The sequence below is a fragment of the Drosophila montana genome, unplaced genomic scaffold, assembly GCF_035044405.1.
Source record: "Drosophila montana isolate Dmon_TW-CO22-7 unplaced genomic scaffold, ASM3504440v1 contig_3468_1, whole genome shotgun sequence".
Taxonomy (NCBI): Eukaryota; Metazoa; Arthropoda; class Insecta; order Diptera; family Drosophilidae; genus Drosophila; species Drosophila montana.
In genome coordinates this window covers 125,005-152,984 of record NW_026998349.1, presented here as the reverse complement: position 1 = coordinate 152,984, position 27,980 = coordinate 125,005, and the positions used below count along the sequence as shown (strand labels likewise).

At 39.1% G+C, this 27,980-nt stretch overlaps 3 protein-coding genes and 1 non-coding gene across 14 annotated transcripts in view; 3 read left to right on the top strand and 1 right to left on the bottom strand.

Annotated features, from left to right (window-relative positions):
* mim (missing-in-metastasis) overlaps positions 1-27,980 on the top strand; it is a 53,842-nt gene that overhangs the window by 10,718 nt on the left and 15,144 nt on the right. For all 11 annotated transcript variants that reach the window (XM_064691772.1, XM_064691780.1, XM_064691775.1 and 8 more), the window contains exons 2-3: positions 3,225-3,585; positions 26,736-26,797. In XM_064691772.1, the coding sequence (XP_064547842.1) occupies positions 3,514-3,585; positions 26,736-26,797 (134 nt within the window). In that variant the 5' untranslated portion in view covers positions 3,225-3,513. The remainder of the gene's footprint in view (positions 1-3,224; positions 3,586-26,735; positions 26,798-27,980) is intronic.
* ppk25 (pickpocket 25) lies at positions 8,488-13,154 on the bottom strand. The gene is made up of 7 exons (XM_064691767.1): positions 12,941-13,154; positions 10,410-10,932; positions 10,067-10,354; positions 9,351-9,447; positions 9,105-9,296; positions 8,816-9,040; positions 8,488-8,756 (listed from the first exon to the last, which is right to left on the bottom strand). The coding sequence occupies exons 2-7, from the start codon at positions 10,751-10,753 to the stop codon at positions 8,493-8,495; spliced, it is 1,410 nt and encodes a 469-aa protein (XP_064547837.1). The 5' UTR covers positions 10,754-10,932; positions 12,941-13,154; the 3' UTR covers positions 8,488-8,492.
* TRNAK-CUU (transfer RNA lysine (anticodon CUU)) lies at positions 11,367-11,439 on the top strand. The gene has a single exon. It is a non-coding gene; the product is annotated as a tRNA-Lys (tRNA).
* Positions 14,457-15,437, top strand: LOC135434939 (uncharacterized). Its single transcript, XM_064691752.1, has 3 exons — positions 14,457-14,726; positions 14,800-14,976; positions 15,043-15,437. Exons 1-3 carry the CDS (start codon positions 14,481-14,483, stop codon positions 15,217-15,219), a joined length of 600 nt encoding a protein of 199 aa, XP_064547822.1. The 5' UTR covers positions 14,457-14,480; the 3' UTR covers positions 15,220-15,437.

The following is a 27,980-nucleotide window of genomic DNA, read 5'->3' as shown; positions in this document are numbered from 1 at the left end:
GTTTTTTCTGCCGCTCATCTTTGTTTGCCTTCGCTTGGCCCTTTGACAGCTCTGCCCTTTAGCCTCATTTTCCAGCCTCAATCTGGAGCCCCTTTAACCGATTTATGTATAGCCTGCGATTGAGCGTTTTCTCATCTCATTTCGAAAGGGGCTTCCGCTGGAAACTTTGTTTAAAATGCAGCAAAATTTGCATGTCTGCAAAGAGGAAATTGATTTATAAGCGCATTCTGATAATTACTCTGATTTGCTAACTTGGGAATTGTAAAGTAAAGCCCTTAACTATGAAATTGAATGAAATCAACATTTGTTACTGTCAAATCGAGTTACTGAAGGCCAAATCAGGCCTATTTAATGGTCTATCTTGAGGCTTGTGGCTTGAGGCATGGCTGAAGTGTTGCCGCCTGATTATGACACTGACAGCAACTGTCGGCGCAGTTCTGGCGGCAATTACAAACAACAAAAGATGCAGATACATGCGGCAGCTACAGATACACAGATACGCACTCACAAAAGATACAAGACACAACAAATAAATAGATATATATGAAACACAATGCACAATGCACAAATGATAAATGCAAACAACAAAAGCGGCGACAACAACAACGTAAATAAAAAGAGGAAGAAAAGTGGAAGAGTGCCAACAACAAAAGCTGGAGAACGTGACGCTCTCTATGTGTGTGTGTGTGCGAGTGTGTATGTGTGTGTGTCCGAGTGTGTGTGTGTGTGTGCGAGTGTGTGTGCGTTTGGAAAAGCGCAGTGAAAAGCATGGAGAACAAGTTGAAGAAAACCCGCGCAGCTGCTGCGCAGTGTAAATGACCTCTCAAGATAAAGTTGTTGCCAACACACAAGCATTCTTCTTCTTCTTCTTCTTGTCGTTGTTGTTGCAGTTGTTCCTCTTCCAGTTGTTGTGCGAGCTGCTGTTGCCCGCCGACTTGCAATTTCCGCAAGTGCGGAAATAAGTTTTTGCCCAACTAAAACAAATACGAAATATTGAATCATTAGCCAAACAAGTTTCGAACTGAAAGAGGAGCGTATATTGTTATCTGTGCAAAAAAAACAATGCCAACTATTCTTTAAGCCATAAAGATTAAAATTGGATGTATAGTCATGTTATTAGCTGGAAAATTGTCAAAGATATTACGAGGTTAATCACCGCGACTGCGCTTGCTAAGTTGCTAGCTTTGCTGACTGTTTTCCTATATGATTCTATATTAAATCAATCTATTAGCGAAATTGAACTATAAATGAATGTAGGAGCATGTTTTATCTTCATAGATTTAGTAATTGCGATTGCCAACTTGATAGCTTTGCTAACTGTTTTTCTATATAATTCTATATAGTAAGTTATTATTAAGTTATTATCCAAATTAAACTATAAATGCATGTAATAGATATAGGCATTTTATAGAGTGGAGGAAATCTTCATAGATTTGATAAGGATTATCATTGGGACTGCTAGCTAACTGTTTTTCTATATAATTCTATCTGGTATTAAGTAGTTAACCAAATTAAACTATAAATGAATACATGGGCATATCATATATTCAAGAAAGTCTTTATAGATTCGATAAGAGCAATCATTGCGACTGCCAGCTTGCTAGCTTTGCTAAATGCTTTCTTAAAAGCAAACCATAATAATTAATATTTCATTTATAATATTGAATGATTAGAAATTAAGGAACAAATATTTGATTAGCTGCAGAAAAGACTCACAGGCACAAATATGGGCCAAATTATATTAGAAATGGCATATTATCTGAGTAAAGAAATCGTCATATATCTGGTAAGGGTATTCCTCAGTGTCTGCTAACTTGCTAGTTTTGCTAAATATTTAATTAATTTATAAGCATTTCGTAAATATTGAATCATTAGCCAAACAATCTTATTAAATGACAGCTTATAAAATCACAACTTATTATCTGGCAAAAAAGTGTCATATAAGGGTATTCCTCAGTGTCTGCTAACTTGCTAGCTTTGCTGACATTTTTCCCCCCCGCCCTAAAAGCAACAAGAGCTTTAACTGAAATGTCTTGTGGTGCGCTCATGGCTTGGCTTTGGCTTTGGGTTTCGTCTTCGGCTTCGTCTTCGGCTTCATTTTATTTGGTTATCCATGAATTTGAGTAGGCTGCTTTCGAAAGAGAACTGTGCTGGCACGTACAACGTTCGAATGGAAAATGGAAAATGGGGAAACATTCAAATGGGTCAACTCGCGTTGCGCTAAACCAACGAGTTGTTAATAGCTTTATTTATATGCTCATAGCTCGTAACTCCCAGCTCGTAACTCATAAACTGCAAAACAAGACGTTGCTGCGACGCTTCCTGTCCGCTGACTTTGGCTTTACACACACACACACACACACACACTCAGTCGCTGACATATCAATTAACAATTAGCAATTGCATTAACGCAATTAGCCTGCATTGATTAAAGCCTCTGCCAAGCACTTGTCGGGGGCCACGCACATAACATATAAATCACAACTCTCTGATATCATTATTTGGGTCACATTGCTTGCAGGGCTTGCATTGCCCCCCCCTTTCCCCTTATCGTTCGCCCTGTCGATTTATAAATAAGTGCCAGCTATTTCTATTGCGCCTACGCATTGCCCAAAAAGCCACAAGCTACGCTCCCCTCCCCCCTCCCTCCCTCCCTCTCTCCCTCCCTCCCTCTCTACGTATAAGGCGCAAGAAAAAGCTTATTAATAAGCATAATTAAGCATAATAATTTTGTTTTGAAATATGCGCTAGTTTTCATTATATTATTTACGAGCACATTATTACATCGCCCAAGACAAATTTCGAAAATTTATGGTACGACTAGCTTGCTTTGGTAAGGGGAGGGGAAAAGGGGGTGGGGGAGTGTTGCATGTGGCACATGCATTTTAATGCCACATATGGCACATATGTATATTTGGTTCTTCAGCACAAGTCGGAAGTGTGGCATGATTCATTCACAAGATGCTGATAATAAGCTTGAATCTGGAATATAATAGAGTAGAAGTTATTTTAAAACCATGCTAAAGGCGTGAACTATTTGAAAATAAGTTTAAAAGTGCTTTAAAAGGGGTTTAAAACCGGTTTTAAAATGGGATTAAAATAGTTTTAGACTAATATTCAATAGATAAGCTGAAGTTTTGATAGTATAACTCTCATATGTAAATAGAAGTTTATTTATTTTCCATACATTCCCTATTAAATCCCATCTAAATACTTTTTTACAGGCGCTGCCAAAACTCTGGATGGAACTGAACCGAAAAAATGTCGATAAAACGCAAAAATAATAAGCTAAGAGAGAAATTAATTTTCATGGTTTTGCCGGCCATCGAGAAGTGAAGAGCAACTCAAGCCAAATACACAGCGAAATCAAGAAACAAAGAGAGAAAAAATAAAAAACGCTGCGCAAACTCAAAAAGCTAACGAAAACGAATTCGATCGATTTGCATTGACACATTTAGTTAGAAATAGGAAACCCGAAAATCCGAGACGACGACGACGACGACGAAAACGGAAATGGATCTCAGTCTTGAACGCGACAGCTCTGCGCTGGGCAGTCTGTTCCAACAGATCATAAATGACATGAAGGTAGGCTATTGATTATTTATCCGGTATTTCGATTATTTTACGGAAGTCAAAAACTATTAGCTGGAAATGCAATTAGAGGAAATGTTAGCTGAGTTTACTCACGAAGAGCTGGTTGACATTTCCAGCGTCAGTTCCAGTTCCAGTTCCATTTCCAGTGAAATTAAACGTTTCGTTCTGGGTTAACTTGTAGAAATGCAACGAGACACGTGTCAAAATCACATGCAATTGCGACAGTTGTCGCAGCTGTGTTTCGTTTCTCGAGACCTATCGAAAACTAAACAAAAAAAAAAGAAAAACGTAAATCAGCAAAAGGTCATTTTCGCTGCAATTGAAAAATCGCTCAGCGACGACGCATTGTCTGAGTTTGAGTGTGTGTCAAGAACTGCCATGCTGGGTTTGCTGCTCTAACAAAGTCAACAAAAACCTCCGGCAGAAATAATTAAAGCCAAGGTCAGAGCAATGTTAAGAATGTGTGTGTGTGAGTGTTAGTATGTGTGCAAAAATAAACAAAAGTTTCAGATAAACAATTTGGGCTTGTTACCGCTGCGAAAACTGTTGCGATAAAAGATATATAACATGCATTGCTCAAGGCTTCGCACATAAATATTTCCGAAAACGTCTAATTGATTTTTTTTTTTTCTGCTCCCTCTCACTCTGATGTTCTGTGCCAAAAATGTTCCAATTAATCTACGCGAAAAGGCACATTTCAATTCAATAACAAAAAATAGATACGTTCGCTTTTATCATTAATTGATTTTAATACTCTATAAATCTAGCTCTAATGGGCATATGGGTAATTAAAAAAAAAAAGCTAGAAATTATAAGAAATATGTTGTGTTCTTTCTGCCTCAAACTTGGGGTTGAGTGAGAATATTGTTTACAAATATTTATTGAGGCATTATTTTATCAGCAACATCCAAAGCTAGCCTTGTATTTCTTATACCCCTGCCATGATTATCCTCATAATACAGGGTATTTCTCCAGTTGAGCAGCACTTATGTCTTATCTATGTTTTTAATTGCAGTGTATCAATAATTTATATTTATTTATAAATTTATATTTATTTTTATTTCTTACTTTCTTTACCATAATACAGGGTATTTCTCCAGTTGAGCAGCACTCATGTCTTATAATTGCGATGCAACATGCAAAGCTACCCTTGTATTTTCTTATACCCCTGCCATGATTATCCTCATAATACAGGGTATTTCTGTATGTTTCATGTCGTATAATTGTGATGCTAAGTCTACGCACTTTGTAGCTATGTTTTTAATTGCAGTGTATCAATAATTTATAGCAATCATGACGCCATACGCGTTCAACTGCTTTCAGACATGAATAAATAAATGTTGGGCTCTTATATGAACTTAATGGCCATTTCAATTAACGCAATACATGGATGTAATATATATGTATATATATCTCAGTTATCTTTTTGCCAATTAAAAGTTCTTGAAAACTATTTCTGGCCCTTCATGTTCATGTTGATGTTCTCTGGCGCCAGTTTGGCTTTGGCCCAAAATCGAAGTGGACTCTCATCCAGCCTAAGCTCTGCTGGCAGCCTAATCTCCTCTCCGAGATGCACAGATCATGACTAATTTATGGCTGTGCATAAGTTAATACCTGTGCTTAGTGTATATTTGGTGTCTGCTTTCGTTTCTATTTTTGGGACACGCTAGAAAGCTGAGAAAATTTCCATGTGCTGGCCGCAGCTTCCGCCATTTTAGCCCATTTCCGACTTGGCCGTCGACAGGTGTTGTACATTTTGTACATTTCGACGCCTTGTCAGCTGCTGTTAAACTAGAAAAAAAAAAGAAGCCAAACTCCGGTGGCAAAAGATAAAAGTGCGCCGCCTCTTGCTATTTATAATGCCGGCCTCTGAGCGTGCCACCTTGGAACAGACACGGGAACAGAGACACGGGCACAGGTAGAGATACAGACACAGATACAGACACAGACACAGACACAGACACAGACACAGACACAGACACAGACACAGACACATACACAGATACAGGGCGAAGGCGCAGACAGCTGTCAGGAATTGTGGATGCGGGCGGTTGCATTTTGTATTTATGAAACTTTTTTGGAAATGTGGCCACGCAATTGTGCAGAAGTTCGTTGTACGCTAGCTGTGTTAGCTGTTTTCCAGCCAGTTGTTGCTGCTGTTGCTTGGCCCGAGTGCGAATTAGAGCAGAAACATGCCTTGAAGCATGTGCAGCATCTAATGTTGTGGGTATTTGTGTGTGCTTAGCCACAGCTGCTGCTGCGCTTCGTTACTTGGCAATTGGCCTCGGTGTCTGGCAAACATAATACCCTGTACCCTTTGAAGATGATAAGAAGAGGGTATATGGCAGTTGTGCAAATGTAACAGGCAGATAATTGCAACTTGAATGCGACTAATAGCCTAATTCCATTGTCAACATTTCTTACATTTTTTGGTATATTGTATCAAAAATAACATACACTTTTATGACAATACAGATAGTTCAAGTGAAGTTTCGCCAAGCCAAATGTGGTCTGTACATTTTCCCATAAGAAAACACATTTTTCACATTTACAAAAAAATGTGACATTTTCCAATAAATGTTGGTATTCGCCCCGAATATTTCGTGTTTTTTTTTTGCGATGATTTATCGAATTTCGTATCGTTGTTATGAAATATATGAAAGTATAATAGGTATATATAGCAATATAATTTTAAATTTTAACAATCTCATAGTTTTTAACATTTAAAGATGACCAAATTCCGCAAAGAGTCCATTAAATGGAGCCTCCACTTCGAGGTCGTATTTTGAGGTAAATCAAATCAAACCGATTAGCTGTTTATTTAAAGAAGCGATATTTTTGCCACTCACATGTTAACGACAACGGACACTTGCCAGTGGAACCGCAAAATGTGAACTTTGAAAATGTAACATTGTTTGAGCATAGTGGAAACAGACTATAACACTTACGTGCGATCTAGCCATGTTTGATTTGATCGATATTTTGTATCGATAACTCCCGAAAAGTGTCGATTCTCAGATTTTGTAGCCTGTATTAAAAGTTATCTGGGATAAAGACGTAGATTAGGGAGGGTAACTATGTTAATGTATAATATAAAACAAGCATAGGTATTTAATTTTTTTAAACCCTTCTCTAACTCTTTTCAAATGTGGGTTACAGCCCTGGTTAAAGGTTGTGGCACTATAATCTTGAAGCTTTAAAATGAAGAAAAGAAACTGAAAATGTATTAAAGATATGCATTTTTCACAGTGTAGCCACACGCTCGAGCACTCCTATTTGTTGTTGTTATAGTCTAGCCCGTATGAGATTGAGGCCTTCAGTTTGGGCCAAAATGCCAATGCAAATGTCAGCTCTAGGTGTTTGCGGTGCTGCATCTTTGAACAGACGTGGCATATTAAACAGACTTAACTTAATCGCAATTCCAATTTCCTAGTCACTAAAATTAGTTTTTGTTTTAATTGCTTCGCTGCGTTCGCCTTAGTTTAGTATCTGTGCATATGTGTGTACATATATTTAGCAAAGATCTTAAATGCCAGCAGACCAGAACAAATTTATGCCCCCGAGGCGAGAGCGAGTCTGGAAGTGCACGAATACGAATACGAATGCGAATACGAATTCGTTTAATATTAAATAAAATATATCTACTAACGGCATTCGCAAGTAGCTGCAATTAAATGCGGCTAATTTCAATTGGATTGCAAAGTCACAGTCCAAGTCCGAGTCCAAAGTTTGTTGTTGTTGTTGATTGTTGTTGTTGCTTATTTGAAATTTTAAGCAAGTGGCGCTCTTTAAAAGGTTGTTCACTCTTTCGGCGCGTCTCGCACGGCTGACTGCCAACAACTTACGTGAATCTGTCATTCTGTCAGTCTCTCACTTAGTCAGTTAGTCAAATTGTCGCATTTGGATGACACTCACAGCTGAATGTGTTACACAAAAGAGCTCTAAATGCGCAATTTTCAGCCGCAAGGCGTCTCTAATAACTATACCCTGTGCCCGTAGAAATCTCTGCTGAGCGTATAAAAACCCTTGGCAAATATATGCAACAGACAAAGGCAGCATATTTTGTATCCAATTAAGTAAAATTCATAGCTTATTGCAGCTTAATTCTACTGTGACCTCGGTTATAAACATCCATTTCGTTATGTATTGGATTAAGTTAAAAATACTTATTACAAGAGCTGGCATACTTCAAGGAAGCATTAAGCTTTTATCTAATTGTTAATATATTTGATACTTTTATTTCTATATTTCTATACTAGAAGAAATTATAATGTGCTTATTCGCGGCAGTTTTAAACACACGCTGAGATCGTCTAGGCTTGCGTCTATGCACTAGCTTAAGTTGCTGCTGAATTTAAACCGGCGACCTCTCGTTTGCTAGTCCGACTTTCAAACAACTAGCCAAATATTCGGAATATGGCTGTCTTGTTAATGTTTTTCATACAAACTACAACCGATTCCATCTAATTGTGGGTTAAATTTTTCACAACCCTTTTCTAATGCTCGGAAAAGGTTCAGTATAGATTTCAACTTCGAGGCTCTCATGGATTGAGCTATGCCTTGGTCACACATCAGTCAGTCAGGAGAATAGCTTCTCTATATATGCACACATATATATATATATAGATATACCCTTTTACTGGGCATCTGCTAGTTCATCATTTGACTTTTGCCGTAAAAGTGAAATTCGCTTAAAGCGACGCTTTCTTTGCCGTTGGCACTTTTCTGGCTTCCTTTTCTTGCCGACCGACTCTCTCAGCTCTTTTGGGCATAACAATTGCTGTCGAGTGCGTCTTAAGGTTTTTATTGTCACACACACACGCACACACATGCACATTAGGCCCATTAATGTCGAGAAATTATAAAAAAACAAATTATGAAAAGCTCTCTCGCATTTGCCTAGGCAATTTTGATGGGCGCGCTTTTATCTCGCTGTAGCTGCGGTCGGCGTTTGCACTTAACAACCAGATAGTAGAGAATCACATAGGTCAGGCCATAGATGGTCATAAAGCTGGCGCCCAGAAAGAGGCCAATCGCGCCGCCAAAGGACATGATCAGCTGATCCGTGCTAAAGACAACGCGTCGCTTCATGCCCATCTTGGGCAATTCCTGCTGTATAATAATGGTGCGCTCGAAGTTGGCGCCAGCATATTGAGTGCCGCCCTAAGAGAAGGGAGAATCTTGGTCTTTAAAGGAAGCATTAACATACTCTATACACTTACTCCACTCTGACCGAGCTCCTCGGCCACAATGAAGCTGTTCTCCTTGCAGAGCGGCAGGCAGTCGCAGTTCCTGTCCAGCCATTTGTTGCGCGCCAGACAGATCATTCCCTTCACAGAGCAGATGTGTTCCTTGGGCCCGGCGGCATAGAAGTAGGGCTTGCATTTGCACAGATCCAGCGCCACATTGATGCGGCACTCCAGACGACACAGACTGGGATGATAGGGCTGCCGAATTGGCCATGAAATCGAATTAATAATCTATCACAGGACTTTTTCCTCTTCTGCTTACACTGTAGTACTTGAGATAGTTCTCCTCGATGTAGCGACACTTGCGATAGGCGACGGGCACATTGCGCACCTCGTCCTCTGCCGATATCGAGCTGAGGAGAACTTTCAGCAAATAGGAGGTCTCGGTGCCCGTATCTATGCCCACCGTGCGTCGATCCTGCGGCAGCATCACCTCGTTCACATCGTGCATAAACTAAGGATATGCCAGTTAAGATTTGTTTGCAATTTCGAGCTATTTACCTCTTACCAGGTTGACATGTGTGCCAGCGACAGCTGGCTTGATTGTGGTCTGGCAATTGGCAAAGGAATTGCATTGACGCACGGGCGGCACTTTGAGCTTGACGCTGTTGATGAATAGAAAGGTAGAAGAGCTAGGAAAAGTTGGAGTTCCATTCGTGGTATATATATATAAATATATATTCCTGTACTCACTCTTTATACCCTGAACCCATTCAATTATATTTGTGGTATTATTTGTGCAAATGTATATAACAGGCAGAAGAAAGCATCTCCGACCCCATAAAGTATGTATGTTCTTGATCAGCAGCAACAGCCGAGTCGATCTAGCCATGACAGTCTGTCTGTCTGTCTGTCCGTCTGTCCGTCCGTCTGTCTGTCCGTCCGTCCGTCTGTCTGTCCGCCCGTCTGTCCGTATGTATGAACGCAAGGATCTCGTAACCTATAAGAGCTAGAGACTTGAAATTTTGGCTGTAGATTCTCCTAGTGCCCGCGCAGATTGAGTTTGTTTCCGATATTCGATAACTTGCCCCGTTTCCAAGTAATCGATAAAAATCGAGTTGAGCAATTTCGACAAATAATATGAGCTAGAGTCACCAAACTTGACATATAGCTTCTAGAATAGTTTATATATATCAAGTATCTTTAATTTTACCCCTGTCGCCCGTTGGAAGAAAGGGGTTCAGGGTATCCCCTAGTCGGTAGCTCTCGACTAGAACCTCTTACTTTTTGCCGTAGGGATTGCCAAATTTGACCAGCTGGGACGTTGTCTGGCACAGGCCCATTTCGGTTAGAGTGGGCGCAAATGAGGGTAGACTCTGGTTGGCAGCGGGTAAAACCTTCTGCAGAATGTTGAACAACAGTTCAACAAAATTGATATTCTCCAGCGTTGTGTCGTTCTCGTAGGGCGCCAGCGTCTCCAGGTTATTGTAGTGCAAGCGATTCACCACGAGCAGAAATTCGCGATAGTAATCGACTTCGTCTTCCGTTGAATTAGTTTCCATATCCCAGGTGCTGTCAATTTTGCTCAAAAAGTTAAATCCCAATCCTAAACCGTGTGCATACTCACTTGTGAACTATGGCTCCTGATACCCTGTCCTCCATGGTGACAAACTGGGTGCAGAGAGTAACTCCCATGAAGGGAAAGGAGCGCAGCGCAAAGAGATATTCGTACTCGTAGACAATGGGATTATCGCGAAAGCGTTGCCACTGCGAGAGGCAGCTGCCGATGGCATAATAAGCGGCTGCCACGATCATTGCCAGCCAGAAGACGCGCTCGATCCAGTGCAGATCCTTGCGCGCCAAATACGGCATGCCATGTATGGCCGATTCCCTGCACAACTCCATCCACCAATCGTGCTCCTCGCCGTGCTCCGAGCTCGTGTTATTTCTCTCCTTGATGTGACTTACCATGGTCGACTGAATGTGCTCGCATGCGGCACATTGGCTTTTAAATGGACTCGAGGTGAGTCCTGTAAATGATGCGCTCGACTAATTACTGAGGGGGAAATGTTTTTCATATATTTAATAATCAACTTTAATGGTATTCTCCTGTTGTGCTTTCATTCTTTCGACATGCATTTTCCATTAAGCTGCCAAATAGAAAAAGGAAATGTTAACTATAACTTACATTGGCCGCGATGCATTAAAATTTCAATAAATATAAGAAAATATTGAAAATCTCTTGATTATAGAGGTCATATCATAATGAATATGCATTTACATATGAACAATGCATATTGTGAATAAAAATTGTGGCTAATTAATTAGATAATTTTCATGCAAATGCCCAAATTTGTTTCACACTCAATTCATTAGCTTATTAATTAACCAATATAGAAACCAGTCCGAAGTAAAATTGTGCCACATTTGCAGCACAAGGCTGAACCTATGAATTACAAAAAAAAAAACCGGCTATGAAATTTTTGTTTGCTCCAAATAAAATATGTGTGAATCTATTTAATCTATTTAATGTTTGTGAACTGTTTGCACAGCTTGATAGAACTTTGACGCAAGGCAGCCAAGTGCCCGGCTAGCTCAGTCGGTAGAGCATGAGACTCTTAATCTCAGGGTCGTGGGTTCGAGCCCCACGTTGGGCGAGTATTCAAATTTTTTGTTGCTTATTTTTTTTTTTTTTTTTTCAAATAATTTTCTTCAACATTTGTCGGCTGCTTTGAGTGATTTTTGGTATTAAATCGAACAACAATGTTGCGCGTTGTGTGGGAGAACTGTACACAAATAGATATACGTACAAATTGGACTATGGCTAATAAGTTTTTATTTATAGCGCTGAACCTGAACACAGTGGCAGCAGCAGCAGCAGCAGCAGCAACAACAGCAAAGTATCCATAATCACAGCGCTGACGCAATACTCAGTCATTTTTATGACAACATCTCGTTTTTCTCCGATTGCTTGAAAATGGCTAAAAGCCCCATTCAAGGCCACAACTTGCCTGGCTCTGCGAAATGGCACAGTGCACAGCTTGTATTTGTGTTGAGTTTATATAGAAAAAGTCACTTATTGTCGGTTGTGTGTGTCGCTTGGCTTTTGTGTTGCCCCCACTCAAAGAGAGTGCACAGGAAGTGCGCAGGATGTGAGCCGAACCAGGCAAAGCCAACTGGGAAACTGGCACAAGGCTATGATGGCCATGATGTGCCGGTTCCTCTCCAGCTTCCGATAGTGCGTTTGTTCTGCAATTAGAACACATATATATAAAGCAGGAATTAAAGCTTTCCATTATAGCTATGACTGCAAGCAGTTCCATTTAAAACCTGCAACTTTAATTTCTGTTTCCTTCGAATCGAACCTCAAACCAGTTGTCGAACTTTAATCCAAGATATGATTTACTAAAAATTATATTTTTGCGCTATGATAAAACACATCAAGCCCCGCCCAGCTGATTGTTAGTAAGCTTAATAAGCTTAAATTGGGAAAAAAATGATTAATTAGAGTTTGAACCATAATGTGAAATAACTGGTTCGAATCATCTTACAACCCACCATTTGAACGGGGTTTAACAGTCAAGTTTTATCTTATAAACATAGTAAAAGACATCGAGCCCCGCCTAGCTGAATATCAGTAAATTATAAGGCTAATTTAAAATTGAAAAAAAAATTTAACTAAAGTTTGAACCATAATGTGAAATAACTGGTTCGAATCATCTTACTGACAATTTTGATGGGGTTTTTATATTAAATTATAAGCTTAATTTTAAATTAGAAAAAAATATTTAACCCGTGTTCGAACCATAATGGTAAATAACTGGTTCGAATCATCGTACGAACAAGCCACAATTTTAATGGGTTTTCATATTAAATTATAAACTTAATGTAAAATTAGAATAGAAATTTTAACTAAAGTTCGAACCATAATGTGAAATAACTGGTTCGAATCATCTTAAAACCCACAATTTTAACAGGGTTTAACAGTCAAGTTTGATCTCATAAACATGGTAAATTAATTAAAAATTGGAAAAAAAAAATAACTAAAGTTTGAACCATAATATGAAATAACTGGTTCGAATCATCGTACGAACAAGCCACAATTTTGATGGAGTTTAACAGTCAAGTTTGATCTCATAAACGGATTGAATAACATACCGATCTTCAGGTTGTAAGTGAATATCACATGTTAAGAGATCTTTTGTTCGGGTTAACACTTGGAAAAATTAAAGTATGTGAACTAGATGACGCTCGTCTCGTCTGATCCAGACAATGATCCCCCGCAGATTGTAATCTGAGGCATGCGAAAAGTGTTTCCTCTTCAGACGCCACAAACAATGCCACGCAGAGGCTGATGGAGAGAAGTCGCCGTCGTCGTCGTCGTCGTCGTTATATTAATTACTTTGCATTATTGTTTAAAGCAAACTGCGGGCAATTGTTGCTGTTGCTGTGAATGTTGCTGCTGTGAGTGGAGGAGACTGTCGTTTAGCCTGGCATTTGGACATGATGTGCATTTGAAATAGTGTGGCGTGATTGAAATGCGATTGAAAGTGGGGAGATGGGAAGGGAGTGGAACACGCTAGCTAGCAGGGCCTCAGCATACTCTATAGAAGTGTATTTGCATCGGTCGGTCCATCGACATGACGCAAAATAAGCTGCAATTAATTAAAATGTTTATGAAATTGCGCACGAGAGCAACAGAAATGTTAAGATAGACCAGAGATAAACTCTCGGCTCGTGTGTATTACGTGTGGGTGTGGCTACATCATCAACAACGTTGTTGCTGTCGTTGTTGTTGTAGTTGTTGTTGTTTCTGTCGTTGTTGTTGTTGTTGTTCCTCTCGTCATTGTCGTTGTCGTCTACACGCCCAATTATATGCATAAGACGTCTGGCTCGAGGGATTGTTTGCATTTGCCAAATATATTCCAATCAGAATTCAATGTCAGGCGAAAGTTCAAGCAATATCAGTCATATCAGCCTGATGAACGCTTTGCGAGGGTTGAGCTTAATAATATTTAATGTATACTAAGAGGAAATTACCCGGCATCGTCCGGATCAAAAAGCAGCCCGCTTCAAGCAGCTACAAATTGAAATTCCCACCTTCTCATTCCCAGTCGCCTTTCTTTAAAATATAACAAACACAAATACAAAAATTATTGCTGTTTTTGAACCGGCGACCTTTCGCTTGCTAAATAGGCTAAGAAGTTACCCGGCATCGTCCGGATCAAAAAACATGCCAACTTCAGGCAGCTATAAATCCAAATTCGAATTCCCACCTTCTCATTCCCAGTCGCCTTTCCTTAAAAAATAACAGACACAAATTTAAAAAGTATTGCTCTATTTGAACCGCCGACCTCTCGCCTGCTAGTTCTACGCACAGATCCTTGTTAGTGATGTTTTTTCAGTATAACATTTGCAATATAAAAGACAACCCTCGCATCTCGCTCTCAATTGGAACAACCTTTGTAACGTTCATCCTAATCTAGTGTAACTAGTTTGTCGTGTTTGGGTTCTGGTCGATCGTATCGGGAATTATGTTAATTCGCAACAAGTTACATTGGAAAAAAAAAACACATGATTGATTAGCCCCATTACAATGTGCCGCTAATTAGCCGGCGAATTAAAACCCTGTTTGGATTCCATATAAAAATGGTCGACTAAACCAGACACAGCGAATCGTGTTTGCAAGTTGTCGAAAATGTGGTTCACATTGTTGCTGTTGTCGTGTTGCCTGTTTGTGTGCCAGGTCCTGGCGACTGATTACGAGATGATTATCGATGATCCGGATATATTCTCCAATTGCAAAGAACCACCGCCGGGCGCCGGAAACATACACAGCCTGTTCAACATGGACGAGCTGGAGCTCACTCTGGATGGGGATACCATACACATTGAGGGCAATGCCACAACTGTCTGGGACATACATCCGGGTGATCGTGTAACGGTAACAAAAGAAAATAGAAACCAATTCCATATATAAGGTTGCGCCTTACTTAAGAACCCAATAATTCTGGTAGGCTACGGCGCGCCTGATGCAACTGGATCGCGGCGTCTGGCAGCCGACGGTGTTCAGTATCGCCACGCAGGACTTTTGCGGCATTATGTATGACAAGGGTCAGTATTGGTTCAAATATTGGACCAGATATGTTAAGAATTCGTCGGACATGGAAAAGAAATGCGTTCATCATAAGGGCGTAAGTTGACGGCGCAACTAATTGGGTTTATCTTTAGATTGGTCGCTGATTCTCTCCATTTTGCAGGCCAAATTGATTCATGAGCCGTTCGATCTGAAAATGGTATTCAATAATATTCGTGGTGCCTCGTTGCAGGGACGCTATAAGGTTGTCGTCATCTTGGAGGCCTTTGATGACGATAAGAATATTAAGCGACCCAAAAGCATTTGTCTGGAGATAATAGGTGATTGTGAGAAGATTTAAAATTTGAAAGGCAATTCGAATTCGAATTTATGTAACGAAAACCTATGCTTAATAATACAACTGTAGTTTAATTAGAATCGCTATCAAAAAGTCTAAAAGAACTTTCTAGAATTCTGCACTACGAAAAACTATTATCGATACACAGCGACACCAACTTTCCTATGGCTTCCCTTTTAAATCAGACGCATATTTAAATTAAACGAAACTTTCGGTGCGCCCTCCTCTACGATTCTCATGAATTCTAGTGGGCCCTCACAATTTGGCGAAATTTTAGTTCTGTGTAAATATTGTGTGTGTGTGTGAACATATAACAGGTGTGTAAATGTGTACGTAATAACATCTTTCATTCTTGCTCTTCCTCTCACTCTCATTGTCTCTCTCCCTCTCACAATACTCTCTCTATCTCTCACAATACTCTCTCTCTCTATCTCTCTTTCCTCTTATGACTCTCTCTTTTCTCTCAAGACTCTCTCTCTCTTCTATGATGACTCTCTCTCTCTTCTATGATGACTCTCTCTCTCTTCTATGATGACTCTCTCTCTCTTCTATGATGACTCTCTCTCTCTCTCTCTCTCCTCTGATGACTCTCTCTCTCTCTCTCTGCTCTGATGACTCTCTCTCTTATTACACCCTCTCTCTCATTACTCTCTCTCTCTCTCTCTCTCTCTCTCTCACTTTCTTACTCTCTCTCTCTCGCTCTCTCTCTCATTACTCTCTCTCTATCTCTTTCTCTCTCTCTCTCTCTCTCTCTCTCTCCTTCTGATTACTCTCTCTCTCTCACACAACCAAAACGTTCTCTCTCTCACAAAACTATCTCTCTCACACAGTACTCTCTCTCTCTCTCTCTCTCTCTCTCTCTCTCTCTCTCTCTCTCTCTCTCTCTCTCTCTCTCCCCTCTCTCTCTCCATCTCACAATACTCTCTCACAATACTCTCTATCTCACAATATTCTCTCTCTCACAATATTCTCTCTCTCTCTCTCACAATACTTTCTCACATTTTTCTCTTTCCTCTTTTAACTCTCTCCTCGCATGACTCTATCTCTCTCTTTTCTCATGACTCTCTCTCATTACTCTTTCTCTTTGTCTCAGCTCCATATTACACTATAGTCTAACTCTCTCTCTCTCTACTCTATATTTTTATATTATAGTCTCGCTTTCTGCTGCTGTCATACTCCTTATTTATTTTATTTTTACAAGTACAGGGTATTGTATTGGCTTATCTTTAATCCCATATTTGATTCTGTGGCTGCGGCACGCGCTGATGTCAACAGACATTCAACTGTCATTCGAGATTGGCCTTTGTTAGTTGTGTATGTGTGAGTGTGTGTGTGAGAGTGTGTGGGCGTGTGTATGTGTGTAGAGTTCTTCAAGCGTTTCGTTAATGCCGCATGTTGCAAGCCGCAGTCTCAGTTTTGTGTTACATGGTTACACACAGTGCCTGCTACTTGTATTCCGCCCGCTCGCATGTGGCAATGCGATCGCCAATTGTATTCGTAATCGCATTTATATTGAAATGGACGCAACTGGCAACTGGCAAATGCAAATGTACGGCTGTCAGTTATTAAATTACTTGATGAATGATATAAATCGTGGCGTCTATTCTCAACTACTTGCCTCACGATTGCCAATTGGCTGCGCTTTAATATTTAGTGCCGATTCATTGCCGATTGTCGAAACGACTTGCCCTAAACAAAACTTTCATTCGCCAAAAGAAGTTATTATTCAGCAGCAGCAGGAGACGCAGCAGGAGACGCAGCATCAAAAACGCCTTCATCTTGCAACACTTTCATTTCAAATTTCTTGTTACACTGTGCAGCTTATATATATATATATGTGTGTGTATATTTTAGCAACTTTCTAAAAACAAATCTGGCCAAAAAGGTGCAAATTAGTGGCGCACGACTTTGTGCAGCAGGCGGCGGAAATTATTGCCCCCGGCCTAACCATACAACGTATATAGAAAATCAATTGGTAGAACTTCGCGATGGCCTTTAGTCATAAAAGCGCCTGTTGCTGCTCACTTTGCATATTGTGTCTACCCTTCCTCTCTTACCCCCCCAAATAAAAGTTGCTAACCCAAAAAAAAAAATGTGCTATGTAGGACGTGGCACAGCAACTGAACCCGTTTGGCCGGCCAGCTACCCGGCCTGCCATCTCCCGGCTAAACCGCTCTAACTAAGATTCACAAGCTCGGCAAGCACAAAATTATCAAACAACAGCAACTGCAGCAACAACAACAACTGCTGCTGCAACTGCAACAACGTGGAAATGATGTTGCATGAATGGCTGTGAACCAGCTGAGCGCGCTGCGAGCTGCGCGCTGTGGCAACTTGGCGAGGCAGCGCGTTTTAAACTCGTGTAGGATGTTTGTAGGCTATTGGAAAGATCAAGAGTTTATAATGTGTCTGTGTGTGTATCTGTGAGAACCTTTCCAGTTTGCCGCTGCCTGTGGCAGTGGCTGCTGCCTCCGACTGTTGTTGCAACGCCTCTCGCGCTGCCGTTGCTTGGCATAAATTGTGGGTTTTTAGGTGTCTCGCACAGTTGCAGTTAAATAGATACATACACTCAGAGAAAAAGCAACGCACTTACATCTAGCTAAGCCAGATATGTGTTCATTCATTCATCATTAAGTTTAATATCATAAAATTTAATCCGAAACTATTTATAAAAAAAAGAAAATTTTTAGAAATTTTAGAAAAAATTTAAGAAATTGTTTACCTTCTTTGTTTTTATAGTTTCGGAATTTAAATTCTAACTTAAAACAAGAATTGTTTGGTTTTTAATTGTTTTAATTGTTTTTCCAGTCTTTCTTTTTATAGTTTCGAAATTTTAAATCGCAACTTAAAATAAGAATTTCGCTAGGAAATTTCAAGAATAATCAGAAAGTGGATTTAAGAAATTGTTTTTCCAGTCTTTATTTGTGTATATTATTCATTGAATTTCTCTCAGTGTAGTCTTAGTACCAGCTCTCACAGATACGAGCGATACGCGAGATATGTTGCACATTTCACAGCAGCAGCAGCAGCTGCCTACAGCTTGCAGCCAAACTGGAAAGTGTTGGCTTTTGCACTCGTCACACACACACACACATACACTTACACACACAAACTTACACACACACCTGCACAAGCTCATATCTATTTTGTTTTTGAGGCCAGCTAAATGGGCAAGCTCAGCTCTTTAATTCGAACCCTTGCCCCAATTTGTTGCACAGCCTAGTTCCTAGACCCCAGATTAGGCCTCTAAGTACGCATATTTGGCTCTAATAGCCGCCTCGGGCCCAAAATACGCTTCATTCATGTGCGCTCAAAAGCTCGAAGCGTTGCAAATGTTTTGACATGCGAGTTTAAGGCGCAGAGCAGCCCGAAATGAACGCCCACAACGCCATCAACTTGGCCATAATGCTCGTAATGACAGCTTTGCGTGTGCCACACAGTCTCTCTCTCTCTCTTCCTCTCTCTCTCTCTCTCTCTCTCTCTCTCTCGCTCTCTCTCTCTCTGCTGACCGGGCTCTGCACACAAAATATTTTCATTCATAAAACGCCGACAAGTCCGAGTCACGTCAACATAACGAGCGTTGCCCACGCATTGAGCCAAAGACGCGCTTACCAAGTTGTTGTCGAGTTGTTGTTCTTGTTGTTGTCACCAAAACGACTTGTACAAAATTCGACTACTCTTTTTTATAGAGAAGATATTCGATTTTGTCGCAGAGTTTTACCTTGTCACTTTAATGAGAATCGAATGGAAAATGTGTTTAAAGTATCTGGTTCTAAATTCCACTCGCATAACTGCCAAACTCTAAGCCATATGTCTTCTAGGGTATTTGGTCTTCGGCTTGTTCTTGTTGTCTCAAAAACTGCATGTGGGTTGTTATTTGTGCCGCGCTTTGTCAATCATACGGAAATTGTGTGATTTTAACGATTTTTCAGCTTAATATGCATTAATTTGTTTTGTTTCTATTTTTTTTGGAAATATTTTGTAGCATTTCGCCTTGGGTTTTCAATCTGCCATTAATACATATATTATAATGCTTAAATCTTTGCTGTATTTGCATAGACTACGCGCTTTTTTAATGGGCGGACAACAGAATCTCAAGAATTTGTTAAAATTATAAAAGTTGGTAGCTTTTTAGAGAATTGAACCTGACCAAATTGTTGTCAGCTTTTTTAGCTTAGCTATGCTAGCAATTGATTTGGGTTAACTTTTGCTTAATTTCAAATCATGTTGTCAAACTGTGAAAGAAACCATTAACATACAATCGATTGCGGTAGGTCAAGTGATCAATCGGCCAAATGGCTGTTTGGTTGGTTGGGGGCACAAAATGCGCAACATGCCAAATAAGGCGCATCACAGACAGTCTGTCGTGGCCATTGGGGCCATTGACTGACAATCACAGATCCCGCCGTGCCATGCCATGCCCTGTCCCATGCCTGTCCCAGTGCCAAAGATCTACCGCCGCCAACAACTTCTTGCAACTTTTGTCGTCGTCGTCGTCGTCGTGTTATGAATTATAAACCTTATAAACCTTTGTCGTCGTAAGTTGATGTCTACCGGCTTTATTATCGCTGCGATGCCACTTTGGTGCCCATTACGTAGAGGCCGTCACAAAGGCAAAGCCAAAGGCAAAGCAAACAAAAGTCAGTATGCCCTGTAAGTGCAGCCTAAACGGGTATATGCGTTAGATCAACTTACAAGCTTGGTATAGATATTTCAGTTTTCGTGTTTTATAGCAAACGTTGTGCGAACTTATCTTTTTATTCGATATCTTTTCCTTTTTTAAAATATCGATAAATATATTTTTCTTCGATATCTTTTCCTTATTAAAATATCGATAAATATATGTTTCTTCGATAGGTTTTATCTTTTTCAAAATATCGATAAATATTGTTTTATTCGATATCTTTTCCTTTTTTGAAATATCGATAAATATCTTTTTCTTCGATAGCTTTTATCTTTTTTAAAATATTGATAAATATCTTTTTATTCGATATCTTTTCCTTTTTAAAAAATATCGATAAATATATGTTGCTTCGATAGGTTTTATCATTTTCAAAATATCGATAATTATCGATTTTTATACATTAGAAGATTTAAATGTTTCTAATAGATATCTCTCAGTCGGTCATCCCCACCAATAGAGAGAGAGAGAGAGCGAGGTAGATTGTGTGCGAGTAAAATAAATGCTTTTGCAGAAATAACCGAAATCGATTTCCGTTCAATTTTGTTGCGCCTCTTTCATGCGGCTCAATGCACTCGTCGTTCGACTGCGTCACCTTTTTATGCAACAACGTACCCCCCTCCCCCTCTCCCTGCCCCTTGTCAGCTTTTGTTAGCATTTTGGGCTTTTTTTAGCCTTGTTTTAAATGGGATTTTGTCGATTGGCATTTGCAGCGAGCCTTTTATTGTGCTTATTTTTGGGCTCGAGTGCAAAACACAAAATCGAAAGCGAAATTCAAATTGCATTTCTGCGCTTTTCCGTTTTTTGTTATTTGTTTGGGTTTATTTCTTTCTCTCTCTGTGGAGTTTTGCCAAAAAGTTCCGCGATTCTGCCACACTTGACTGGCCATTAAATTGAGGCATTGACAGGGCCTGTTGTCATCATTCAATTCGCTGCTCGATTTCAATGTCAATTTGCTGGATTGTAATTGTAATTGAAACTGAACGAGAGCAATAAAATGAGCCATAACGACTTTTTAGTTGGTTGTGCGTAGCCAGTGTGTGTGTGTGTGTGTGTGTTCGAGTGTTTACTGTAGTTGCATGGAAACCAGTTTTCACTTTTTATTGACCATTTGGCGCTTCTTTACTTACGTCTTATTCTCAAATTATGTGCAAATCTTTAACTACTTTTTATGGTGTGCGCACAATTTGCAGCCGTTTTGTCTTTTATGGCCTGACAATGAAACCAGTAAAAAACCAAGCACAACAACAACAACAACAACAGCGAGAAGAACTCCTGCTGCGCCCGCCATGTAGTTTTGACCATATTTCGCACAGAGGCAACATTTTGCTATTGTGAGAATCGCTTAGCTGGCCAATTGCTGGTCGTTGGCCCGCAAGCTTCATTCTGCTCGAATCACTTTCATTCTGCTTACCTGTTGAATAAAGCCAGCAACAAAAAACAACAAAAAACAAAAGACAAATAAGTAGAAGGGCGCACAAAAACTAAAGTTCAATTAAGCGCACAGCAGCCCTTCGACTAAATGGCTTCAATTAGGCTCCACAGTCAAGGCTGAGGCAGAGCAGGTGCTAATTGCTGTCACCTTATGGAATAAACTTAACAACCAAGTCTCTGTGCGTCAAGACTTTCAAAGAAAAGCCCTGAACAAAATGTTACAACATAAAAGAAATTAGTTGCAGCTTTGCGATATTACAATAGTTCCCCTCAGTGGACTTGTCGAAAGAAATGTTGAAAAAATCAAAACATTTTGGATACTCCAGAGAGCTAGAGACTTACAATTTTGAACGTAGCTCCTCTCAAGCCCGATACATTCTATGCCAGATCCCTTGAAAGGTATAAAAAGTAGCGTATAATGAACTAAAGTATACAATCTCTGTTTGTTCCTGACTGACTGACTGATTGATTGGGGTGTTCAATCAGCTAGGAAGCTGAAATTTTGACTGTACTTACCTTATGTGATGAAATTCGGGAAATTCCACCCGCATGTGTGGAAAAATGGCGAAAAACGTTTGTATAAAACTTTTTTGTTTACCATACGATCGGTTTGAAACTCATTTTCAAAGATCTTTGACAGAATTTAAGTTAAACGTGCCACGGGCAAGGCCAAGGAATACCCGCTTTTATCTTATATCGACATGAGTCAAAATTTCCCAACCCCATAACTCGGTCAAAACTCAACCGATTTTCATTAGGTTTGGCTGGTTTTTACTGGCTTGGCCTCAGATCAATTTGGCATCTAAATCTGGGAGCCTTATTTTTGGTCGAAATTCATGGGATAATGGTACCCTAAAATATCCTACATAGACATAGGTTAAAATTTCCCAACCCCATAACTCGGCCGAATCTTATCCAATTTTCACGAGGATTGGTTTTTTGGTCATGTTTTGGCCTCTAGATCAATTTGGCATCTAAATCTGGCAACATTATTTTTCGTCGAAATTCATGTCAAAATGGTGCCCTCATATATCCCATATAGACATAGGTCGAAATTTCCCACCCCCATAACTCGGTCAAATCTCCTCCGATTTTCATAAGGCTTGGCTTTTTGTTCATAGTTTGGCCTTTTAATCAACTTGGCATCTAAATCTGGCAACATTATTTTTGGTCAAAATTCATGTGAAAATTATGCCCTTAAATATCTTACATAGACCTTTGTCGAAATTTCCCAACCCCATAACTCGGTCAAAACTCAACCGATTTTCATAAGGTTTGGCTTTTTGTTCATAGTTTGGCCTTTTAATCAACTTGGCATCTAAATCGGGCAGCATTATTTTTGGTCGAAATTCATGACAAAAAGGAACCCTCATATAGGATATAGACATAGGTCAAAATTTCCCAACCCCATAACTCGGCCAAATCTCATCAGATTTTCAAGAGGTTTGGCTTTTTGTTCATAGTTTGGCCTTTTAATCAACTTGGCATCTAAATCTGGCAGCATTATTTTTGGTCGAAATTCATGACAAAAAGGATATAGACATAGGTCGAAATTTCCCAACCCCATAACTCGGTCAAAACTCAACCGATTTTCATAAGGTTTGGTTTTTTGTTCATAGTTTGGCCTTTTAATCAACTTGGCATCTAAATCTGGCAGCATTATTTTTGGTCGAAATTCATGACAAAAAGGAACCATCATATAGGATATAGACATAGGTCGAAATTTCCCAACCCCATAACTCGGTCAAAACTCAACCGATTTTCATAAGGTTTAGCTCTCTGTTCATAGTTTGGTCTTTTAATAAACTTGGCATCTAAATCTGGCAACATTATTTTTGGTCGAAATTCATGTGAAAATGTTACCCTCATATATCCTATATAGACAGGTCAAAATTTCCCAACCCCATAACTCGGCCAAATCTCATCAGATTTTCACGAGGTTTGGCTTTTTGTTCATAGTTTGGCCTTTTAATCAACTTGGCATCTAAATCTGGCAGCATTATTTTTGGTCAAAATTCATGTGAAAATTATACCCTTAAATATCCTACATAGATCTTTGTCGAAATTTCCCAACCCCATAACTCGGTCAAAACTCAACCGATTTTCATAAGGTTTGGCTTTTTGTTCATAGTTTGGCCTTTTAATCAACTTGGCATCTAAATCGGGCAGCATTATTTTTGGTCGAAATTCATGACAAAAAGGAACCCTCATATAGGATATAGACATAGGTCAAAATTTCCCAACCCCATAACTCGGCCAAATCTCATCAGATTTTCAAGAGGTTTGGCTTTTTGTTCATAGTTTGGCCTTTTAATCAACTTGGCATCTAAATCTGGCAGCATTATTTTTGGTCGAAATTCATGACAAAAAGGATATAGACATAGGTCGAAATTTCCCAACCCCATAACTCGGTCAAAACTCAACCGATTTTCATAAGGTTTGGTTTTTTGTTCATAGTTTGGCCTTTTAATCAACTTGGCATCTAAATCTGGCAGCATTATTTTTGGTCGAAATTCATGACAAAAAGGAACCATCATATAGGATATAGACATAGGTCGAAATTTCCCAACCCCATAACTCGGTCAAAACTCAACCGATTTTCATAAGGTTTAGCTCTCTGTTCATAGTTTGGTCTTTTAATAAACTTGGCATCTAAATCTGGCAACATTATTTTTGGTCGAAATTCATGTGAAAATGTTACCCTCATATATCCTATATAGACAGGTCAAAATTTCCCAACCCCATAACTCGGCCAAATCTCATCAGATTTTCACGAGGTTTGGCTTTTTGTTCATAGTTTGGCCTTTTAATCAACTTGGCATCTAAATCTGGCAGCATTATTTTTGGTCAAAATTCATGTGAAAATTATACCCTTAAATATCCTACATAGATCTTTGTCGAAATTTCCCAGCCCCATAACTCGGTCAAAACTCAACCGATTTTCATAAGGTTTGGCTTTTTGTTCATAGTTTGGCCTTTTAATCAACTTGGCATCTAAATCTGGCAGCATTATTTTTGGTCGAAATTCATGACAAAAAGGAACCCTCATATAGGATATAGACATAGGTCGAAATTTCCCAACCCCATAACTCGGTCAAAACTCAACCGATTTTCATAAGGTTTAGCTCTCTGTTCATAGTTTGGTCTTTTAATCAACTTGGCGTCTAAATCTGGCAACATTATTTTTGGTCGAAATTCATGTGAAAATGTTACCCTCATATATCCTATATAGACATAGGTCAAAATTTCCCAAACCCATAACTCGGCCAAATCTCATCCGATTTTCACGAGGTTTGGCTTTTTGTTCATAGTTTGGCCTTTTAATCAACTTGGCATCTAAATCTGGCAGCATTATTTTTGGTCGAAATTCATGACAAAAAGGAACCCTCATATAGGATATAGACATAGGTCGAAATTTCCCAACCCCATAACTCGGTCAAAACTCAACCGATTTTAATAAGGTTTAGCTCTCTGTTCATAGTTTGGTCTTTTAATCAACTTGGCATCTAAATCTGGCAACATTATTTTTGGTCGAAATTCATGTGATAATGTTACCCTCATATATCCTATATAGACATAGGTCAAAATTTCCCAACCCCATAACTCGACCAAATCTCATCAGATTTTCACGAGGTTTGGCTTTTTGTTCATAGTTTGGCCTTTTAATCAACTTGGCATCTAAAACTGGCAACATTATTTTTGGTCGAAATTCATGGGATAATGGTACCCTAAAATATCCTACATAGACATAGGTCAAAATTTCCCACCCCATAACTCGGTCAAAATTCAACCGATTTTCATAAGAGAGCTACTCTGTTCATAGTTTGTCCTTTTAATCAACTTGGCATCTAAATCTGGCAACATTATTTTTGGTCGAAATTCATGTGAAAATGTTACCCTCATATATCCTATATTGACCTATGTCGAAATTTCCCATCTAGTTTCTCATAAAGCATACAAGTAGAATTTTATCTATCCTATAGATACTTTATGTCAATTCCTGATAAAAAGAATTCACATATTTTTAACAATTCGTTTGCTATTTGCAACTTTGCTTCAATTGAGTTTTTAATTTAAATTTTGCGCTGATTGATAACAGCGCAAAACGCAGCCAATTGAGTTGATCAGTTTTATTGTGTTAAATTGTTGGCTCGAACATATTTTTGATCAGATTTAATGAAATGCACAGACAACAAAAGTCGCAATCAGATTAAAACACAACATGAACTTTAGTCGCAGTTTGATAAACAAAAAAGAACATGCAAACATTTTTCATGTCAATAACTTTTTAATGTATTTTCGCTGATGCACAAAACTTTTCACAAAACCAAATTCGCATCCAGAAAATTTTCAAGCTAATTGGCAGCAGCAGCAAAAAAAAAGCCGCAAAGTTTGCCAAGCCACGTTGAGAAAATTTCGTAGCGGGATAAAAAATATTAGGGAAATGTCTTTAATCTTGTAAATGTACTCATGCGGCAACATTTTTGTTGACTTTAACTTTATCAAAGTTGCAAATGATAATCTGATTGAATTAACTTATAATTTGAGCCAAATTGTTAGATAGTTGACATATTACATGGCCAATCAAATTTGAGCCTATAAAACATATTGTATTATTCCAAACAAATTCCTCTTGTTGTAGCCAGTTGCCTTTTTTTATACCCTGCGCCCATTTAAAGGGGACAAAAGGGTATATTGTTTGTGTGCAAATGTGTGTAACGGGTGGAAGTAAGAAGCATTTCCAGCCTTATAAAGTATATATGTATTCCTGATCAGGACAATAAGCTAGCTAGTTCTGTATGCTTGACTTTCCGTATTAGCTAAAGCCTTGAAATTTGATATATAGACATATTTTCCTTTAAGATACGCAGTACGAATTCTTCCTTTTGTTTCGATATCTTCTCCTATTTTCATAATATCGATAAATATCGATAAATATCGATTTACTGACTTGGTTTTTTAAGCATAGCTCGTAGAGCATAAGAGTTAGCTACGCCAAATTTGTTATTATAGTTTCTTTAATTGCATATATAAATTTTAATAATAAATACCAGAAAGAGTTGCTTTATGTATGCAAGGTATCTAATAGTCGGCTAGCCGTGGTAAACTTTGCTGGCAACCTTTTTCTATTTACGGTTGACCCACACGTACGCACAATTTGTCATGTATGTGTGTGCCTGTCCGTGTGTGTGATTTGGCTTTCATTTGAAGTCGATATTTGGGTTGTCCAATAAAAAAAAAAGAGTCATTTGCCTTTGATCAGCTGTTTATTGCATACTAAAAGGCATTTTTGCCGAGCTTCAATTGAATTCTGTAGCCTCTGGCTGTTTAAATACAAATCCCAACTCGATTTAGTTCAATATTTTTTTAACCTTATATATTTTATCCCTTTTTTTCTTTGCAGAACACATCGCCGCTGTGGGAGGACTTTGTGGCCAAGGCGAGTAAGCTGCACACGTGCCTGCGGTAAGTTGCCCGAGGAAATTTGTGGGGGGTCAGGTTAAAAACCAATTTCCACATGTGAAACGATTGCGAAACTTTGCAAACACGGCGAAAAGGCGAAAGAAGTAGAATACAAACAAATAACAAATCGTATGCATAAACAAAATTTTGAACTATTTGAAAGTACTCGTAAATTGTTTGGGTTTTTATGCCAGGCATTTCCTCTCACAGTCTATGATTATCTGTTTTTTTGCTTCTATTTTTTATATTTTTTTTGGCCATTTGCCTGGTTTCGCGTTTTGTTTATAGTTTTGCTTTGTGTTTTCTTTAACGCTCAGACTTGGCCCCAATTTGTGACGCCAGCGGGGCAGTGTCTGGCATATGCAATACTATATAAACATATTTAGCTTATGTATATAGCATACAACTTGCATTAATCATGCTCAAGAGTCTGTTGTCTTTGGCAGCGCTAAAAGAAATTCTGCGCCAAGTGCTTTGCCCAATGCGCTTGACACACATACGCACCGTTGCCCGACCAAGTCCCTGGCCAGACCAGATCCGACACGACCGGCCCAGCATCTTCAGCTTCATCTTCATCAGCTGCTTGGGTGCAGTCGCTCTTTGGACTGTCTGTCCGTCCGACTGTCTGTCTGTCTGTCTGTCCGACTGTCGTCTGGCCTGCCTGCCTCTGCCATTTTCAATTGAAATGTCGCCCACGGCCAATAAAGTTTGTTGCAAAGTTTATTAGATTTGTAGCTGCCGCACTATAATCAATGGCATCTTTTCAGCCATTACTTTTGCATGTTTTTCTCTTTGTATACCCTAGAATTTATTGCAACTGAGTCAAAAGGGGTATATTGTAGTTGAGCATGTGAATGTGACGGACAGAAGTAGCTAATTTGTGCTAATGGATACGGCAATAATTTGGACTTGATTAAGTTTTACTGCAAATGATCGATAATTATGTCCCTAACATCGATAAGTATCGATTGATTGTATCGATAAATATCGATTTTAGTTATAGTATATCTATCATAGGCTGATCAAGTTTAATTACAAATCATCGATAACTATGTGCATAACATCGATAAGTATCGATTGATTGTATCGATAAATATCGATTTTTTAGTTATAGTATATCTATCATAGGCTGATCAAGTTTAATTACAAATTATCGATAACTATGTGCATAATATCGATAAATATC

Bases quoted from the DNA above. Each gene is read 5' to 3' on its own strand.
- LOC135434939 (XM_064691752.1), top strand. From the start codon at position 14,481: ATGTGGTTCACATTGTTGCTGTTGTCGTGTTGCCTGTTTGTGTGCCAG. The intron at 14,727-14,799 runs GTAACAAAAGAA...TAATTCTGGTAG, and splicing joins ATCCGGGTGATCGTGTAACG to GCTACGGCGCGCCTGATGCA. The intron at 14,977-15,042 runs GTAAGTTGACGG...TCCATTTTGCAG, and splicing joins AATGCGTTCATCATAAGGGC to GCCAAATTGATTCATGAGCC.
- ppk25 (XM_064691767.1), bottom strand. From the start codon at position 10,753: ATGGTAAGTCACATCAAGGAGAGAAATAACACGAGCTCGGAGCACGGC. The intron at 10,355-10,409 runs GTGAGTATGCAC...CAAAATTGACAG, and splicing joins TCAGGAGCCATAGTTCACAA to CACCTGGGATATGGAAACTA. The intron at 9,297-9,350 runs GTAAGAGGTAAA...GCATATCCTTAG, and splicing joins CTGGCACACATGTCAACCTG to TTTATGCACGATGTGAACGA.